General features: G+C 38.7%; 1 protein-coding gene across 1 annotated transcript in view; it reads right to left on the bottom strand.

The window, feature by feature from the left end:
* Positions 1–21,333, bottom strand: part of CenB1A (Centaurin beta 1A) — an 806,494-nt gene that overhangs the window by 690,508 nt on the left and 94,653 nt on the right. The window contains exon 5 of the mRNA XM_090384002.1: positions 8,331–8,384. Coding sequence (XP_090240128.1) covers positions 8,331–8,384 — 54 coding nt within the window. The remainder of the gene's footprint in view (positions 1–8,330; positions 8,385–21,333) is intronic.

Genomic DNA, 21,333 nt, shown 5'->3' with positions numbered 1-21,333 from the left:
CAACCCACAAATTCCAGTCAATATCTGGGAAATTAAAATCCCCCATTATAAGACTCTCTGGTTTACTGGCCCACTCTATTTCATTGTACAATATCTTATTATACTCATCAGAGTCATTAGGCCTATAGCACACTCCTACTCTCAATTTTGATTTCCCTATGCTTATGTCACACCAAACTGACTCGACACTGCCCTATCCATCGATGTCGACTGGCTTCACTTCCTTGGACTTTGTGTTTCTTAACTAATAGCATAACCCCTCCTCCCCTCCTGTCCTGTCTATACACATTGTACTCCCCAAATTCCAGTTCTGCATTCCTTATATCTGTGTGACACCACGTCTCTGATATCCCAACAATATCTGCCTTTGATGTTTTGAGCAATACCTCAAATTCATCAAATTTATTTACCAAACTCCTAGTATTGGTGTACACGCAGGTATACATGCACCTGTTTCTATTCTTGGCTACCCTAACACAACCCATGTGTTTACTTGTACCACAAAGACTCCCAGCAGTCTCTGAAATATCCTGCATCTTGTTTTTCAGGCTTCTGCTCATTTCAATAGAAGCAGTGCAAGAATCACTTCCACCTCTGCCAGTGGCTACTGTTAATCTATTAGTCCTTGTATCCCCCCCCCAACTAGCAGTTTTCCAACCCACCTAACTCTGCCTCGACAGCATCAGCAAAAATTCTTGCACCCTTTCAATTTACGTGTATCCCATCCCTGTAGAAGCAATCTCTCCTGTTAACAAGTACAGTCCAGGCTGAAAAAAATTCTACCCCTTGAGCCTTGCACAGTCCCTCCAGGGCCGAATTGATCGACAAGGCTCTCATTATATACTCCCTCCTATTGTGTCTGGGCAGAATTGCAGACACTTTCAAATTCAACCCTAATTCACGGCTTTTTTTCAACAGTGACCTGTACTTGTTAAGCAATTCTGCCGGTCTCCTACTCTTGATATCATTAGTGCCCACGTGTACAACTATATCACCTTTTGTGCCCTTAAAAGATGATATCCGCTCTACAACATCATCAACCTTTGCCCCTGGCAGACATACCCTGGTCCTATTCCACCTATCCTTTTTGCAACGCATGTTCCCTGCTTCCCTGACAATAGAGTCACCAACAGCTACTAGTTCCTGTGGGAGCTATAGTCCATATCATTTATGAATACAGAAAACAATAATGGACCCAACACTGAGCCCTGAGGGACTCCACTAATAACATTAGTCCACGATGAGCAGTGTCCATTGATTACCACTCTCTGTCTTCTCCCCCTCAGTGACCCCTTTATCCACAGCAGCAATTTGCCTCCAATGTCACACTGCTCCAATTTGTGCAGCAGTCTTCCATGTGCAACAGTATCAGCATTCAAAAGCCTTTCTAAGATCCAAGTATATAATATCAAAGTTATTCCCTGCATCCAGTTCCTTTGTGACTGCATCATAGTATCCAATCAAATTGGTCAGGCAAGACTTTCCCTTAACAAAACCATGCTATGTCCGAGCTATAACTGAAGTCTTGTCTAAATGATCCTGCAGTGCTTCTTTAACTAGTGCCTCCATTAATTTTCCTGGAACAGAAGTTAAACTCACAGGTCTATAATTGCTTGTGTCAGCCTTTGATCCTCCTTTGTGAATTGGGGTCACATTTGTACATCTCCAGTCTGTGGGTACCTCCTCTGAGTCCAAGGAAGCTGTCATAATTATGGCTAAGGGTTTGCTTACTTCCTCTGCTGCCTCCTTTAATATAACTGGATAGATCCCATCCACCCCAGGTGCCTTCCTTGTGTTTATCTTCAACAGTTTCTCCTCCACTTTACTCTCAATTATTACAAGATTCTCTAGCTTACTGCTAGAGTTGAATACATCCCTGGCTTTCCCCTCGCTAAATAACTCCTCATGTGTGAATGTCGATGCAAAATATTCATTTAGTTTGTTAGCTACCTGAGCAGGATCATCAACAGTTGACCCATCGATATCACTTTTTCTTTTTTCCTTTTAATAGCAATATTAGTTGTAATAAATATTACTTAAGTACTAAAGTGTTGATCCACTGGTGATATTGTGGCTTATCTTACCCATTTATGGGCAAATTCAATGGAAAATTTCAGTGAAACACAAGCAGTTACTCTTGACAGTTCAATGGCTTTCAATCGTGATTGGCATAAAGGTCTTCTAAACAAACTTCCATCTTATGGTTGCCAACTGTTTTTTGTAATTGGTTATCCAGTTTTCTTTCTCACTGAGGGTGGTGATAGATGGCTCTCTGTCTTCTAACCCTTCCACTAATGCTGGTGTCCCCCAAGGTTCAGTTCTTCCCCCCCCACTCTTTTCCTCTTGTATATTAATGACCTTCTTCCAATGAATGAAGATCCTGTCCATAGTTTTGCTTATGACAGCACATTGCATTCCACTTTCCAGTTTGAGAAACCTTGCCCTGCTCAATCAGCTTCAATTTCTCAAATATCCGCTAACAATTCCTTAAATGCTGATCTCCAGGTAATTCTCCAGTGGGACAAAGACAACTTAATTGATTTCAATCTTTGTAAAACTCAGTCCTGTCTTATATCTCACAAAAAGGATTTTTCTGCTCCTATGCTTATCTTTGGTGACACTGATTTCTAGGCAAGATGATATATCTCTTTTGGGGATTATTCTGACTTCTAATCTCTCTTGGCAAAAGAACATTACAAATAATGCTTCCTCTGCATCTAAAAAACTTGGTTTTCTGTTTTGTTCTCCGCATTACTTTTCTTCCAAACAGCTGTTCACTCTGTACAAATTACAAATCTGCCCTACCATGGAATATTCTTCCCACATCTGGGCCGGTGCCCCAAAACCTCTCTCAGGCTTCTAGATTCCATTCAGAAGAGGGCAGTTAGATTAATTAAAGACTCAAATCTAACAGAGTCTCTGCACTCTCTGTCTCATAGACGTTCTGTTTCTGCTGCATGCCTTTTCTACAGATACTTCTATGGACACTGTTCTTCTGAATTGGCTTCTATAATTCCTGCTCACTCTTTCAAAACAGTCCGAACACATGCCACAACCAGCCAACATCCATTTACTGTCCACTTCAAACTCACAGAACCAACTTTTCACCTTCCTTGTTTATTCATTCAACTGCTATTTTCTGGAACAACCTTCATATGTATTTCCTGAAAATTACGGTCTACAGGGAAAATGGGGTGGAATTAGAACCTTGAAATAAGTGTTTGTGTTTATATCAGGAAGGCTTTGGTACAAAAGTTCAAGTCTAATGTCAACAAATATTTTCTTTCATCTTCTCAACCTCCAACCCATGCATGGTAATAAGTACTATAGGTTCTAATACCTTTCGTGTTTGGGGTTTTCATAAAAAAAAAAAAAAAAGACATAAGCAATACTGAATTTGAATAGGGGAGTACAATGTATACAGAAAGGACATAAAGGACACGAGAGATGGAGGAGGTTAAGCTCTTAGTTGAGAAAAATATTAAATCTAAGGCAGTGCATCCAGTTGACATGGGTGACTAGATGCAGTCAGTTTGGTGTAATATAAGCACTGGAAAAATAAAATTGAAAGTAGGAGTATGTTATAAGCCTAATGACTGTGATGAGTATACCACACAGCTATACAGGGAAATAGAGTGGGCCAGCAAATCAGAATGTCTCATAATGGGGAATTTTAACTTTCCAGATGTTGACTGGAATTTATGGGTTGGTAACTCACACACTAACAAGACTTTTGTGGATTTTTTGGATGAATGTTTTCTACAGCAGCATTTTAGAGAGGCAACAAGAGGAAGCAATATTCTTGATCTGGTTATCAGCAGGGATTTTTCATGCATTAAGGATCTGCACGTAAATCTGCATATAAAAGTCCAACTGGGTGGGTAAATCTGCAGATAAAAGTCCCACTGGGTGGCAGCAATCCCAGTGTAATAATGTGGAATTTAATTAAAGACTAACTACTGTCATGGGACGGCCTCCATAGCCAAGTGGGCAGGAGGACAAGTGCAGTAGCACACGCTCTTTGAGTAGACCGGGGTTCAAGCCCCTGACTGCTGAATACGGTCGATCTGCCAACCCGCACTGGACCAGCGTGGCAGATTATGGTCCATTTCCCTCAGCATGAATTGTTGAGGAGGCTTCCATCCTGCAGTGGGTTGATAATGGCTGCACTTTATTTTACTTTACTTTTACTGTCATGGGTAAAGGAAAAGGCTTTTGCTTTCATAAGGGTCACTACAGAGGTCTCAGAAAGTTTTTAATTTGTGTGCAGTGGTACCAACTGATAATGTTATCAACAGCAAATTCTGAATGGGAAGTATTCAGTGAAGCAATGAAAGAAGCTACTAGGCTTTTCATACCACCAAAGAAATACTGTTCAAGGATTAGACCTAAATGGTGTAATCCTAAATGGATATCAGATGAATTATTGAAACACATGGCAGAGAAGAAAAGTGTATAGATGCATATAAATTGTCAGATGATACAGAAGCCTATGGCAGAAATAAATTAGTCTGTAATCAAGTCACAAATGAGGTTAGGCAATCTAAGGTTTTGAGATATAAGATTATGAGAAATCTCTGGCAAAGAATGAAAAGAAAACCTTCTATGCTTATATTAACAGTAGAAGGAGGGTTTGAATCACATTGAGCCATTTGATATTCTTGGGTTAACGGTTGATGACCCTGCTTTCTGGAGCAACCTTCATATGTATTTCCTGAAGGTTGCAGACAAATTGAACACGTATTTTGAATCTACATTCACACGAGAAATCCTTTAGGGTGGGGGATGCCAAAAGTTTATTTAGCTCTAACAAAAATCTAAATGACCTTGTGATAACTGAAAGGAAAGTGGAGAAGAAATTGTTATGGATGGACAAAAAAAAAGGCACCTGGGGTGGATGGAATCTATCCTATCATATTAAGGGAGGCAGCAAAGGAGGTAGGCAAACCCTTTGCCATAATTATGACATCATCCTTGGATTTCTGAGAGGTCCCTACTGGAGAAGTGCAAATATATCGCCAATTCATAAATGGGGATCAAAAGGCAACCTGAGTAATTACAGACCTGTTATCTTAATGTCTGTTTCAGGGAAAATAGTGGAATCCCTGGTTAAAGATGGAATGCAGGACCATTTGAACAGGCATGCAATTAGACTTCAATCACAGCATGGATCTGTCAAGGTGTTGTTTTGTCTAACCAATCTGAAAGGTTCCTATGATGCAGTGACCAAGGAATTGGAAAAAAAAAATTATTTTGACATCATATACATCGATTTCTGGAAGACTTTTGATAGTGTTGTGGATAAAAGACTGCTATAAAAACTGTGGCATTAAGGGCAAGTTACTATTATTGATAAAGGAATAATTAAGTGGAAGAAGACAGAATGGTTATCAATGGGCACTGCTCTTCTTGTACTAATGTTATTAAGGCGCCTCCGTAGCCAGGTGGGAAGGAGCAGCTGTGCGTAGCACACGCTTCTTGATTAGACCGGGGTTCGAGCCCGTCACCACCAAATACGGAGGATGCGGAAAGGTTAAGGAATGACTACCGCATATCCTGGAGCAATATGGCCTTAGTTGCTAATGCTCCTAAAAAACCAAACAACAACAACAACTAATGTTATTAGTCCAAGAAGTGACCACCCCACAAGTTCCAGTAGATATCTGGAAAGTTAAAATCCTCCATTACAAGATATTCTGATTTACTGGGCCACTCTTTCTCTGTAAAGTTGTTCATTGTATCAGACTCATTTTTGTTTTCCCAGTGCTTACGTCACACCAAACTGACTCAACATTAAACTGGCCCTCCATGTCAACTAGATGCATAGGTGGCCAGTTCTTTTGCACTGCCTTAGATTTTAGATGTTTCCTAACTAACAGCAAAACCCCTTCTCCCTTCCTACCAGTTTGACCTTTCCATACATATTTTACTATTCAAATTCTGTATTCCATATATCTGTGTGACACCATGTCTCCGATATCCAAACAATATCTGCCTTTGATATCTTGATCAGTACTTCAAATTCCTGAAATTTTAGTTTAGTTACACATTTAATCAATGACAGCCAAGTACACACACACACACACACACTTCAAAAATTTTTTTTTTTTTTTTTTTTAACTTCAATGGTATGTATCAGTTGAAACTGTTTTAATCTATGAATTTTTTTAGTACTTCATTCTAGACAGCAGTAAATATCCACCAAGTATTCATCTATTTTCAAAAAGCAGATTCCTTTTAGCACACAAATTAATAAGGTGACAAGAGACAGTCTATTACCAATGAGTGCTCAATCTCCTCTTTTATACACAATGGTATTAAAAGAGGTTACTTGCTGCAGTTACTATCCTGTTGTACCCTGTAAACATCTTCCAATACTGGCATTGAGAGTAAGTTGCTTTTTTTTTTTTTTTTTTTTTTTTTACAAAAACATCACCATAATGGAATAGTTTAGAATCCCTTGATTATTGACATCTTTAAAAATAGAAAGTGGCTCATTTTAACTGCCATCACTATTTCTTCTTTATCTGTCCATTCACTTTCACTAACAAAGCTTGCTGCTTTTGTTTTCCACAACTATTTTTTTTTTTTTTTTTTTTTTTTTTGCAATTTCACTATCAGAAAACACTTCTGATAAAGACAATGAATTATTGGCACATCTCAAAGGAAACTCATTTTTTATGACAAAATATTGCAAATAAACATTTGGCACCTATGACTTCACCATCATGATGAAATACATCATCTCTTTTTACATTTCTTTCTATGCACTGCAAATTGTCATTATGCTTATTTGTTTGCAAAGGGTAATTAATTAACAATTTTTTTTTAAAAAAATTCAATTTTAATACAAAAGAAAGAGATGGAGAAACTATCACAAACTATATTACAATGGTGAGATGAAAGAGAGTCAAACAGAGTAAAGAAGACAGAACCTCCATCGTAAATCGGGAGAGTTGACAGCTATGGAAATGGATCATGTATAGATATCCAAACATACCAGGATCCAATACAGAGGATGAACATGTCGACACATGGTCATCTGCTATATTAAGAGCCCAGCAACACCCACTACACCACAGCTTAATTCCAACAAGAAAGCATTTCAAGCCCTTACTAAACAAAACTAACTCACTTTGCTTACTCAGTCTAACAGAGAAGGATTACAAATTTAGAAATACTCCAAACCAAATAAAATAAAACTAATAATAATAACTCCATTTCCACATTTCTCATACCACTGCCTTGTTTGACAATGAATTATGATTCCTCCTGTTCTTCTCACCTTCCTGCTCTCATCTGATGATTCCCTTAAGGGGAATGAAATGATGCTGTCCCTACTTATGCAATGATGGTGTGGGATACTGATGATTCTGCTTCCCCAGTTTATGGCAATTGGATTTCTTCAAATGCTAACCAAAACCAAGCTAGCTCTCACTCAGATCACTAGCTGCTGATAGTGACAAGACTTCACACTGAGATATTTCAAAAGGTTACTTAACAACACTGTCAGATTACTCTATAATGGTGGATCACTGCTGATCTCCCTCAGTTAAACATAAACATCAGCAACTGTTGCTGTGCCTGCCTCAGCCTATGTAAACCACATTTCCTGACTGTCTGTATCCAACTGCACATTCCACATGAACCTGTCTTGTCACCAGAGTGAGATTTCACATTATGCAAAGACTGAGAAAATGCTGGTTTAGGATAATCTCTTGCAGACATTGGAAGGTTTGCTCTTTTCACCACTGTGGAATTTCGACTCTGATCTTTTATGAGGCCATTGTAGGCAGCATATTGTTCATCTCTGCTTCAGCCTCCTGAATGAAATTCTCTGGGTCCTTCTAATTTTAAAGGGAAATCTCCTATTCTCTTCCTAGACTGTCTATCTGTTGACTCCAGCCTTTAATTTTATCCTCCACCTGCATTCCAAAATCTTATCAAGGCTGGCCTTCTTTCTGCCTTTGCTGAAATAAATGCAATCTCACAAGGAACTACATAGTACACATGACTTGTCTTGTTTTCCATGGCAAGACCATCAACCAGAGAGAGGCTTCCTAGTATTACCTCTTCCTGGATAATAAGTTTCCAGTCACACACGAACAACATAGCATACAAAAAATCACCTAAACTGAAGCCTAAAATAAGACCTGCATAGGCTATGTCGCCTGTTCACAAGAGTTAATCAGTAGAAATTAGGGGAACCATGAGTACTGCCTAGACAAAGATACTATACATACACACAATGCAATTAATATATAAATTGACTATTAATTCAGTTTATTTAACTACCAATTTAACAAAGCTTGTAAAAATTTGATACTCACTGATTGATAAGTTGTTATTTCTGTTAATAGCTGAATTAATCGGCTAAGTGCATTCTGCAATTATAAACAAATGAAATCAATAATTTTCATAAAAAGAAATGCATTCTTATATTAAAATCTTTATCACAAACTGATAAACTCATTGCAGAAACAACTTGAGTATTTCTGACTATTTTATCTTAAAATAAACAATTACGAGAAACAAAATTACAAATTACAATTACAAGGCAGATTATGAGAAATCTTTGGCAAAGTATGCAAAGAAAAACAGCAAAGACTTCTTTATTTATATAAACTCTAGAACAAAGGGGATGAATCAGGTTGGTCCACTTGATATCAATGGTTTGACTGTTGTGATCCTCTAAGATAGCTGACAAACTAAATGAGTATTTTGTATCTACATTCACACATGAGGAATTCCATAGGGAACTGGAGTACAGAAGCTTATTAAACTCTAACAGGGAGCTAAATAATTTAGAGCAATGTGGAGGAAAACTTTTGAAGATAAACATAAGAGAGGCACCAGGGCCATAACTGGGATCTAGCCAGTTATATTAAAGGAGGCGGCAAAGGAAGTAACAAAACCTTAGCCATAATTATGAGAGCATCCTTGGACTCAGGGGATATCCCCACAGACTGGAGATGTGCAAATGTATCCCCAATTCACAAAAAAGGGGGATCAAAGGGTGGCATGATTAATTACAGACTTGTTAGGAGGACTGGATACAGGTCTGGAGGACTCATTTTAGGAAAGATGTAGAGAAGGGCAACAAAGTTGGTGAGGGGAACGAAAGGGTCCTCTTACCAAGAAAGGCAAGTTCTGCAAATTGCAGTGTCTGTCGAAGTGATCTAATTGAGGTATATAAGGCCTTGAATAGTTTGAGTGCTCAATGCTGATGGGATTCTTCCTCTTGCTCAGATTACAAATCTGAGGAAGCATAAATTTAAATTGAGGAAGGACAGTTGTAGAATGGATGTGCAGAAATTTGCCTTTAGCCAGTGGGTAGTTGATTGCTGGAAAAACTTCCAACTGTTGTTGTAGAAGTGGATAGCTTAAATAAATTCAAGAAAGAACAAAATAAAGTTTTGGGGTGAATGGATGGGTGAAATGGGAGGGTTTGTTTTTTGGATGATGCTGTATAAACTTGATTGCTAGCATCATATGCCTATGCTAATGCTAAATTTGAAAACTTAATGTGGAGATGAGCTAAACTCATGAGGACTTTATTGGTGTATGAGAAGCTAGGACTACAACAACACAACAGCAAGAACTAAGAAATCACAGCATTCAAGGCTACAATGGCATCCAATCTAGAATGGCATCCAATTCTGAAAGGCTACAATCTAGAATGGCATCCAATTCTGAAAGAAGCAGCTGGAAAAAATATAATGCTACTGGAGAGGGACTGCAAAGCCACACAGTATCTGACAAGCAACTGCAGGATATTTTAAATTTAAGCTGAGTTAACCCATATCTGCTCAAACGATTCAGAGTGCAAACCTGGGGGTTTAACAGCAATAATGTAAACAAAATATTTTAAACAAAAACTCCAGTAGTATTTGAGTTGATGTGACTGGACTATAAAGGCTTGCAAACAGATAGCATAGTCTGATGAATCTTCTGATTTACAATCTTCCCTGATGTTAAAGCTAGAGTGTGGAGATAATTATGCAGAAGTGGACTTAATGTGTTTTCACTACTGTGCAAGCTGCATGAAGTGGAACAATGATGGGGAAATATTCTGCTGGACTGGTTAGTCTTGTAAATTTGAAAGAGACTACGTATTTCAGAAATTTATCAGATATCAGACCATTTACACCTTTCACCGCTACATTTTTAGCTAAATCAGGTGTCCACTTTCAAGTTGCACTATCTCCATTGGATTATGTAACTATCTATTGTATTGACACTGTAACTTGGAGCTTATAGTCTGATTGAAACATTCCAAGACTATTTTAATAAAAAAATTAGGGTATATACAATATTTTTATAAGCAGGCTTTCAAAGAAGTTTCACCAAGGTGATATGCAAGTGTCCACATGCATGGCTTTCTGGAGACAGTGGTGGAAGTCTTCAGCTGTGAGCCAGTTGAGGAACATCATCAAATCTTCAGCATCATTTTCAGTGTCATTCTGAGTTTAGAGAAGAGAAAAAAATTCCACAGGGTTAGGTAGTACAAATATGGAGGAGTACCATGGGAATGAGGTAAGATGAATATGGAGAGGTATTTAGGGAATTTTGTTTTAGGCTAAAAATTATTAATTGGAGAGTACAACACATGCAAGAGTAATGTAGTGGCGGTGGACAAACCATCCACCATTTTCAAACAGCTTATGATATTCCCTCCTATTTCACTCGAATGTTAATACCCTGCATGTCAAAAGAAACAAGCAACAGCGTTTTGACATGTGACAAAACCTCTCGTGCTTTTTTGGATGGGGCAAGTTTAGTGAATTCCACTGCATGAAATTTTATTTCGAAATCATAGCCATACACCCATGTTTCATTATTGGTAACAATGTAATTGGTAAAATTAAGGTTTTATTTTCACTCTTCTTTTCAGCTCTGCACACAGTTCTCAATATTGAAATAAAGTTTCACCTGGAATGATTCAAAAAAATTCCTAATTCTTCAGAAATTTCAGATGGTTAACTGTCAATCAGAACAAAGTTTTTCATGTACTTTAGAAACTATTTCATCACTGTTTGAAATTGAAACTCAAGCTGGATATTGGTAAATAGCATTAAGCATTTTACAAAAGAATAGGAGCTACTATATTATCAGTTTTATGCTGTTGGTCCTAACAAGCAACACAAAGTTCATTATTACACGTATTAAATTTAATATAGAGTTGATTTTGTTATAATAAGGGATAGCAAAATAAACCTCAAAGGAATCCAGGTTAAAAGCATTTGATACTGCCTTCTCTCTGATATGAGTGTGAGTATTCTGTATATGTTAAGAATTAATAGTATATATCGTGAAACTATCCAAAGCAATAGATCTGGTGGTCAAATTAATACTAATCTCCCAACGTAGTATGCTGTCATTAATATTTTGCAAGTCTATAACTAGATCTACATGTAAAATATTAAAAAAAAAAAAAAAATATATATATATATATATAGATACCATAATTTCAATTTTGCACAACAAAGCAAAATTAAACAATGTATAGTAATAAGAAATAGAAGAGTAAGTTATGCATTGTGAAGACACAAAGTGAGGAGAAAAATGAAATTTTTTGGACTAAGGCCACTGCAAAGCAAAAAGACTACACAACCATAATGAATATATAAATTTAAAAGCTGTTAAAGGGTTGTATAAAAGTGGCAAGGAACAAAAAAATCTATCGCATGCACAAAAAATAAATAAGTTTGTTTGTTTTGTTTGTTTGTTATTTGGTTTTTAGGAGCATTAGCAACTCATCATCATCATCATCAGCCATTTTCAATCCACTGCAGGATGAAGGCCTCTCCAGCAACTTTCCAGTTCCTTCTGTTTTGAGCACTGGCCATCCATTTACTACTCAAAAACTCATGAATTTCATCTATCCATCTCCGCCTTTGTCTTCCAGGTTTTCTTCTAGCTCCTCTTAGTTGCAGATGAACTCAACAGTTATTTTGCATCGATATTTACAAATGAAAAGCCTTTTGTGGCAATGGGAAATTGTGGGAGCGAAGTTAAAAAATATGTAATTAATGATATTGAAATTTCGCAAGATTATTTAATGAAAAAACTTTCAAGCCTACAGACTAGTAAGGCTCCTGGAGTTGATGGAATATACCCTATAATCTTGAGAGAGGCGGCAAGCGAGTGCATTGAACCACTGAGGCTGGTTATGCGAGCATCACTAGACTCTGGGGAGATTCCCTTGGATTGGAAAAGTGCAAATGTATCTCCCATACATAAGGGTGGCTCTAAAAGTGAAGTGGGAAATTATCGACCTGTCAGTCTGACTTCAGTAGTAGGGAAAATCATGGAGGTATTGATCAAGGGTGGAATTCAGGATCATTTGGATCGAACTGAAATTCTCAAGGATACTCAGCATGGTTTTGTAAAGGGAAAATCATGTTTAACAAATCTGGTTCGCTATTTCGAAAGGGTCACTCACGAGCTGGATTTAGGGAATAATTTCGACATTGTTTATTTAGATTTCAGCAAAGCTTTTGACTCAGTCCCACATGAGCGGTTGCTTTATAAGCTGGAACAGGTTGGAATCACTGGAAAAATCCTTAGATGGATAGAAGGATGGCTTCAGGGCAGGAGGCAGAGGGTTGTGATAAATGGCTATTCCTCAGATTGGGTTGATGTAAGAAGTGGGGTTCCCCAAGGATCAGTATTAGGACCACTGTTGTTTTTAATTTTCATAAACGACATTGATGAAGGGATAGAGGGCGTGATGTCTAAATTTGCAGATGATGTTAAAATTGGTAGAGTAGTTAATGATCACTGTCAAGCTGAGCTTCTTCAGAGAGACCTAGATAGACTTCAAGAATGGTCAGAAAAATGGCAGCTGTGCTTTAATCCAACAAAGTGTAAGGTATTACACCTGGGAAACAGTAATCCCAAAATAACTTATTCACTTGGTGGAGTTCAACTAAACCCAGTACTGGAGGAAAGGGACTTGGGTGTTACGATACGGTCAGACATGAAATTCTCTGAGCATTGTAAACAGGTTGCAAGGAAGGCCCATGGTGTCCTATCGATGATCTATCGAACTTTTGCAAGTAGAGATAGGGACGTGATAATCCCATTATATAAGGCCTATGTTAGACCACACTTGGAATACTGTGTTCAAGTATGGAGACCGCACCTAAAGAAAGACATCGAGCTTCTTGAAAGGGTGCAAAGAAGGGTAACTCGCCTGGTAAGATCGGCAAAAGGGCGTCCGTATGAAGAAAGACTTCGAATATGTGGGTTGCAGAGTTTGGAAACTAGACACCTTAGGGGAGATTTGATTGAGGTGTTTAAGGCTCTGAGAGGCATCAGTAAAATGAATGAGGACAAAATTTTCAAGATTATAAATGATGCTAGAACTAGGGGACATAAATTCAAGTTACGCGGGGAAATGTTTAGATTGGACTGCAGGAAGTTTTATTTTAGCCAGCGAGTTATAAATTACTGGAATAAGTTGCCTTCATGGGTGGTAGAGGCCGACAGTTTTGGGAAATTCAAAGGTCATCTGGATAGTACTTTCGGTAAGGGAAGCGCATAGGATGATAGGATTAATTTCCTTTTTATTTAATTTTTAATTTCATTTTATTATTTTTATTTATTTATTAATTATTAATTTATTTATTTAATTTTTGTTTTTATCATTGTTTTGTTCGGATTTTTTTTTTTTTTTTTTTTTGGCTGGTGCAGCATAAGCCATAGGCTTTCTTGCACCATACGGCCGTTACTATTACTAATACTAATACTAATACTCTTGGGTACCATTCTGTTATTTTCTTAGTCCATCTGTCATCATGTCTTCGAGCTATGTGTCCTGCCCAAGACCATTTTAGTTCTTTAGTTTTGATAAGAATGTCCTTTACTTGAGTTTGCTGCCTAATCCATGTGTTTCTCTTCTTATCTAACAGTCTGATTCCCAATATAATTCGTTCCATTCTTCGCTGTGTAGTTCTTAGCTTCTCTTCCATTCTTTTGGTGAGTGCCCAAGCTTCACTTCCATAAGTCATGGTGGGGAGTATACATTGATTCATTATTTTACGTTTCAGACAAACTGGGATATTGCTCTTCAGTATGTGACTATATTTCCTGAATGCTATCCATCCAAAATTTATTCTTCTCTTGACTTCCAGCCATTTATCATTATTACAGCTAATAACTTGTCCCAGATAAGTATATGACTCCACCTTTTCAATTACTGCTCCTTCAATCATTATTTCCCTTTCCGTGGCATACTTGTTCATCATTACTTTTGTTTTAGCCATATTCATCTTTAGTCCAAAATCCTTACTAACTGTGCATAACTGATTAAGATTTTCCTCTAATTCTTTGGGATCGTGGCTTATGACCACAATGTCATCTGCAAATCGTAAATGGTTTAGGTACTCTCCGTTCACATTGACTCCTTTCTGCGACCATTAGCAACTAAGGCCATATTACTCCGGGAATATGCGGTGGTCATTCCCTGACCTTTCCGCATCCTCCATATTTGGTGGTGATGGGCTATAACCCCGGTCTAATCAAGAATCGTGTTCTATGCACTGCTGCTCCTTCCCACCTGGCTACGGAGGTGCCTAAAATAAATAAGTAAACTAACATGCTGTTATGTAATGCACAACATTATCTGGAGTCAACCATTGAAATTGCAAGAAAAGTCAGAAAAACATATGCCTCTGTTTCTGATGTAAACATTATGAAAGTAAATAATAAGTAGATTTTCAATTTAAAATTTAGCAAATAAGAAAGGTTAAGGCCAAAAACACTTAAGAAGTGTTTTTAGTAGTATAGCATTATTTTGTGATTTTCTGATTAATCTGGTGTATTTATTCTTTACTCGGCCTTGTAATTGCATAAAAGTATTGGTAAAGGTATCAAATCCACGTGTTACAAGTTGCAGCTCCACTGAACGAGTAGTTTTTTAGCATATTTAGCCGCTTTATTGACCAATTTTTACATCAAATTATTTTCTATAAGTAGCTTATAGACCTAGTCAGGATCCTTAGTTTATTCTAAATTGAGACAGCGAAATTTGGAAGTTAATTAATACTTAGTATCCATAGATTTACCGTTCATAACTTGCCGCCATTGTTATACAACACAACGTTATATCCAGAACTAGATAGCGTAAGTTGAGTATAGTGCAGTATATAATATAATATTATCAATTAATCAGTAAAATCTATTAATTTTGTTAAACTTCGTTGTCAATTAAATTGTACTTTTAACTAAATACATATAACAACTTAGATTACAAACGTAACATAACTAATTAATACATAACTTGATACAGAAGTTATATAAACGGAACTCGTAGATAATACTCAATACTGAAAAATATATATATAGCGTTATAACTGTGTTGGGATACAAGTTTAGGCTTATAATTTAGCATTAGCATTAGCATTAGTAGAGGCATTTGATGCAAGAAAGCAAGCTTATGCAGCATCAGCCAAAAAAAAAAACAGTAACATAAATAAATAAAAATAACCACTTCCACTTCACCCCTCTGTTCGTTCGAAATACCTGTCCAGCTGAGCCTTAAACTTATTTAGGCTATCAACTTCCACGATAAGGGATGGAAGTCTGTTCCACCTACCAACCACCCGCTGGCTAAAGGCAATTTTCCGCACATCTATCCTACATCTGTCTTTCCTCAATTTGAATTTATGCCCTCTCAGGTGATTATTCTGAGCAAGAGGAAGAATCCCATCAGCATTGAGCATGCTCAAACCATTCAAGGCTTTGTACACCTCTATCAGATAACCTCGTTGGTGCCTAGTTTCCAGACACTGTAATTCGCAAAACTTAAGCCTTTCTTCGTAAGAGCACCCCTTTGTCCCATTCACCAATCTAGTTGCCCTTCTCTGTACTCGTTCCAGCAGCTCTACATCCTTCTTGAAATGAGGCCTCCAGGCCTGTATACAGTACTCTAGGTGTGGCCTGACCATTGCCTTATAGAAGGGAATAATCACCTCCTTATCCCTGCTAGAAAAATTCCTATATATCATTGACAATACACCACGAGCTACTCTTGCAGCCCGTCTGCACTGCTCAGAGAACTTCATATCTGCCTGCACAACCACCCCCAGGTCCCTTTCATTCTCTACCACTGTCAGTGTAGTACCACAGAGTTGATACGTTGCTCTGGGTTTGCTGTTTCCCATATGCAGTACTTTACATTTATCAATGTTAAACTTTTTTTTTTTTTTTTTTTGATTTGGTAGTTGTTGGCGCATCGGCTTCTGTGGCCATATTGCACCTCCCAAGGTTTTTGCAGTACTTTGATCCAAGCCCGAGGCGGGAATCGAACCCGCGACCTTTGGGTTGCCGGGCAGGTACTTTACCCACTCGGCCAGCCTGGTCGGCAATGTTAAACTTCATTTGCCACCTCTCAGCCCATCTGCTCAACCTTTTCAGATCCTGTTGCAGTAGCGTAGTGTCCTCGACAACCCTGCCAACCTTCGTATCGTCTGCAAACTTGGACATTAAGCTTGATATACCATCATCAATATCATTTATAAATACAGAAAACAATAAAGGACCCAATACTGAACCCTGAGGGACTCCACTAATAACATTAGTCCACGATGAGCAGTGTCCATTGATTACCACTCTCTGTCTTCTCCCCCTCAACCACCCCTTTATCCATAGCAGCAATTTGCCTCCAATGCCACACTGCTCCAATTTGTGCAGCAGTCTTCCATGTGCAGCAGTATCAAAAGCCTTTCTAAGATCCAAGTATATAATATCAAAGTTATTCCCTGCATCCAGTTCTTTTGTGACTGCATCATAGTATCCAATCAAATTGGTCAGGCAAGACTTACCCTTAACAAAACCATGCTGTGTCCTAGCTATAACTGAAGTCTTGTCTAGATGATCCTGCAGTGCTTCTTTAACCAGTGCCTCCATTAATTTTCCAGGAACAGAAGTTAAGCTCACAGGTCTATAATTACTTGTGTCAGCCTTTGATCCTCCTTTGTGAATTGGGGTCACATTTGCACATTTCCAGTCCATGGGTACCTCCCCTGAGTCCAAGGAAGCTCTCATAATTATGGCTAAGGGTTTGCTTACTTCCTTTGCTGCCTCCTTTAATATAACTGGATAGATCCCATCCACCCCCAGGTGCCTTTCTTGTGTTTATCTTCAACAATTTCTCCTCCACTTTGCTCTCAGTTATTACAAGATTCTCTAGCTTACTGCTAGAGTTGAATACACCTCTGGCATTCCCCTCGCTGAATAACTCCTCATGTGTGAATGTTGATGCAAAATATTCATTTAGTTTGTTAGCTACCTGAGCAGGGTCATCAACAGTTGACCCATCGATCTCAATTAGACCAATCTGATTCATCCCCTTCCTTCTAGAGTTTACATAAGTCAAGAACTCTTTGCTGTTTTTCTTCGCATCCCTTGCCAAGGATCTCTCGTAATCTGCCTTCGCCTGCCTAACCTCCTTTGTAACTTGGTTACAGATCAACTTGTATCTATCATAGGCGTCTGTGTCACGTGTTAATTTGTATGTATCCCATGCATTTTTCTTTTCTGCCATATGCCTCATCAGTTCATCTGACATCCATTTAGGCCTAAACCTTGAACAATATTTCTTAGTTGGTATGTAAAGCCTAGTAGCTTCCAAGATAAGTTCTTTGAATGATTCCCATTTTGAATTTGCTGTTGGCAATATCATCAGTTGATCCCACTGTATAGAATTTAAATACTGTCTCAGTCCATTGTAGTCGTCTTTACGAAAGCAATACCCCTTCCCTTTTCCCCTAATGGTAGTTATCTCTTTGAGTAACTCCCACTTCAGCACACTGTGGTCACTGCCACCAAGTGGTTCATTTATCTGCAGATTCTTAATGCATGAAGAATCACTACTGATAATCAAATCAAGAGTATTACTCCCTCTAGTTGCCTCCCGAACATGCTGATGTAGAAAACAATCATCCAATAAATCCACAAAAGCCTTGCTACTGTGTGAGTGACCAGCCCCCAAATTCCAGTCAATATCTGGGAAATTAAAATCCCCCATTATAAGACTCTCTGATTTACTGCCCCACTCTATTTCTCCGAACAGTTTCTTATTATACTCATCAGAGTCATTAGGCCTATAGCACACTCCTACTCTCAATTTTGATCTCCCAATGCTTATGTCACACCAAACTGACTCGACACTGCACTGTCCAGCGATTTCAACTGGCTTCACTTCCTTGGATTTTATGTGTTGTTTATGTGTTGATACATAACTTGATACAGAAGTTATATAAACGGAACTCGTAGATAATACTCAATACTGAAAAATATATATATAGCGTTATAACTGTGTTGGGATACAAGTTTAGGCTTATAATTTTGTACTGAAATTGAAATTTTATTGAAATTAAATCAAAATCATGACTCAGACCAGAGCAGCAAAGCAAAAGGTTCAAGCTAATGGGAGTGCTGTGGCTCAGGGTAGAACTGAGGGGGGGGGGGCAGTTGCCCTCTCAATCACAGCCTTTTGAAACGAACTGCTTACATGATGTTTGTGGAGCAATTGGGTATTGGCCATGATATTGCCATAGGGGATGTCGTTGTATGTGCACGATGCAAGCAGTGTAACGAAATCAGGCGACAACTCAGCGTTGTTATGGGCCTATATGAGAGCTTGAAGGACAGGGTAGATGCCCTCGAAGGATCTAAATTGAGGGGCCCATCAAGCTCTTTCAGCTGCCCACATCAACACCAGAGCTTGCACTTGGACATCACAAACACAGCAGCACCAACCCCCAAGGGAGAATGCGTTGGTCCCACAGGAACTAGTAGTTGTTGGAACTATTGTCAGGGAAACGGGGAACATGCTTTCTAAAAAGGATAGGTGGAACAGGACCGGGGTATGTCTGCCAGGGGCAAAGGTTGATGACGTAGAGCGGATATCATCTTTTAAGGGCACAAAAGGTGATATAGTTGTAGATGTTGGCACTAATGATATTAAGAGTAGGAGACAGGCAGAATTACTTAACAAGTACAGGTCAGTGTTGAAAAAAAGCCGTGAATTAGTGTTGAATTGAAAGTGTCTGCAATTCTGCCCAGACACGATAGGAGGGAGTATATGATGAGAGCCTTGTCGATCATTTCGGCCCTGGAAAGGTTGTGCAGGTTCAAGGGATAGAATTTTTTTCAGCCTGGTCTGTACTTGTTAACAGGAGAGACTGCTTCTACAGGGATACACTTAAATAGAAAAGGTGCAAGAATATTTGCTGATGCTATCGAGGCAATGTTAGGTGGGTCGGAAAACTGCTAGCTTGGGGGGATACGAGGACTAATAGATTAACAGTAGCCACTGGCAGAGGTGAAAGAGATTCTTGCACTGCTTCTATTGGAATGAGCAGCAGCCTGGAAAACAAGATGCAGGATATTTCAGAGACTGCTGGAAGTCATTGCGGTACAAGTAAACATGGGTTGTGTTAGGGTAGCTAAGAATAGGAACAGGTACATGTATACTTGTGTGTACACATATGCTAGGCGTTTGGTAAATAAATTTGATGAATTTGAAGTATTGCTCAAAACATCAAAGGCAGATATTCTTCAGATATCAGAGACGTAGTGTCACACAGATATAAGGAATCCAGAACTAGAATATGGGGAGTACAATGTGTACAGAAAGGATAGTAGTAGAAGTAGTAGTGGCATGTGATGCAAGAAAGCATGTGTATGAGCTTATGCAGCATCGGTCAAAAAAAAAAACACACCATTCCCTCCAAATGCCTGTCCAGTTCCTCCTTAAATTTATTCAACCTATCAACTTCCACAACAACAGATGGAAGTTTGTTCCAGCAATTAACCGCCCGCTGGCTAAAGGCAAATTTCCGCACATCTATTCTACATCTGTCTTTTCTTAATTTGAATTTATGCCCCCTTAGGTTCGTAATCTGAACAAGTGGAAGGATCCCATCAGAATTCAGCGTGCTCAACCATTCAAGGCCTTATACACTTCAATCAGATTACCGCGCAGGCGCCTAGTCTCCAGCCACAGCAATTTGCAGAACTTAAGCTTCTCTTGGTAAGATAATCCCTTCATTCCCCTCACCAATCTTGTTGCCCTTTTCTGTACAAGCTCAAGTAAATCTACTTCCTTCCTAAAATGAGGCCTCCATACCTGTATGCAGTACTCAAGTCATGGCCTGACCATTTCTTCATACAGAGGGATAATAACCTCCTATTCCCTGCTAGCAAAATTCCTATATATCATTGACAAAACCCCATGACTTGCCCTGTCAGCCTGTCTGCATTGCTCAGAAAACTTCATATCTGCCTGCATAATTACTCCCAGGTCTTTTTCATTTTCTACCACCTTAAGTGTAGTACCACACAGTTGGTACATTTCTCTGGGGTTACTTCTACCCATATGCAGTACTTTGCATTTGTCAAGGTTAAACTTCAGTTGCCACTTCTTAGCCCATCTGCCCAAATTATCTAGATCCTGTTGCAGTAGCACACTGCCATTACTGTCATTAACAACCCTGCCAACCTTTGTATCATCTGCAAATTTCGACATTAAGCCTGATATACCTTCATCAATTCCACTGATAAATATACAAAACAACAGTGGACCCAACACTGAACCCTGTGGGACTGCACTAATAACATTAGTCCATGAAGAGCAACACCCATTGATTACCATCCTCTGTCTTCTACCACTTAACCATTATTTTATCCATTGTAGCAACTTACCCTTAATACCATTCTGCTCCAATTTGTACAATAGTCTTCCATGTGAGATCTGCCAACCCGCACTGGACCAGCGTGGCAGATTATGGTCCATTTCCCTCAGCATGAATTGTTGAGGAGGCTTCCATCCTGCAGTGGGTTGATAATGGCTGCACTTCACTTTTTTTTTTTACTTCCATGTGCAACAGTGTCAAAAGCTTTCCTGAAATCCAAATATATGATATCAAAATTATTTTTTGCATCCAGTTCCTTTGTAACCACATCATAATATCCTATCAAATTTGTCACACAAGACTTTCCCTTAACAAACCCATGCTGTATCTGAATTATTGCTGCAGTCTTGTCTAGATGATTCTGCAATGCATCTTTAACCAGTGACTCCATTATTTTACCCGGAACAGAAGTTAAACTAACTGGTCTGTAATTATTCGTGTCACCTTTCGATCCCCCTTTGTGAATTGGGGATACATTTGCACATCTCCAGTCCATGGGAACCTCCCCAGAGTTCAAGGATGCTCTCATAATTATGGCTAAAAGTTCGCTTAGTTGCTTTGCTGCTTCCTTTAATATAACTGGAGAGATCCCATCCACCCCAGGTGCTTTTCTTATTTTTAACTTCAA

This window comes from Mastigoproctus giganteus, chromosome 10 (genome assembly GCF_048544385.1).
Source record: "Mastigoproctus giganteus isolate SK-2022 chromosome 10, ASM4854438v1, whole genome shotgun sequence".
Classification (NCBI taxonomy): domain Eukaryota; kingdom Metazoa; phylum Arthropoda; class Arachnida; order Uropygi; family Thelyphonidae; genus Mastigoproctus; species Mastigoproctus giganteus.
This window is presented reverse-complemented; position numbering and strand designations above follow the sequence as displayed.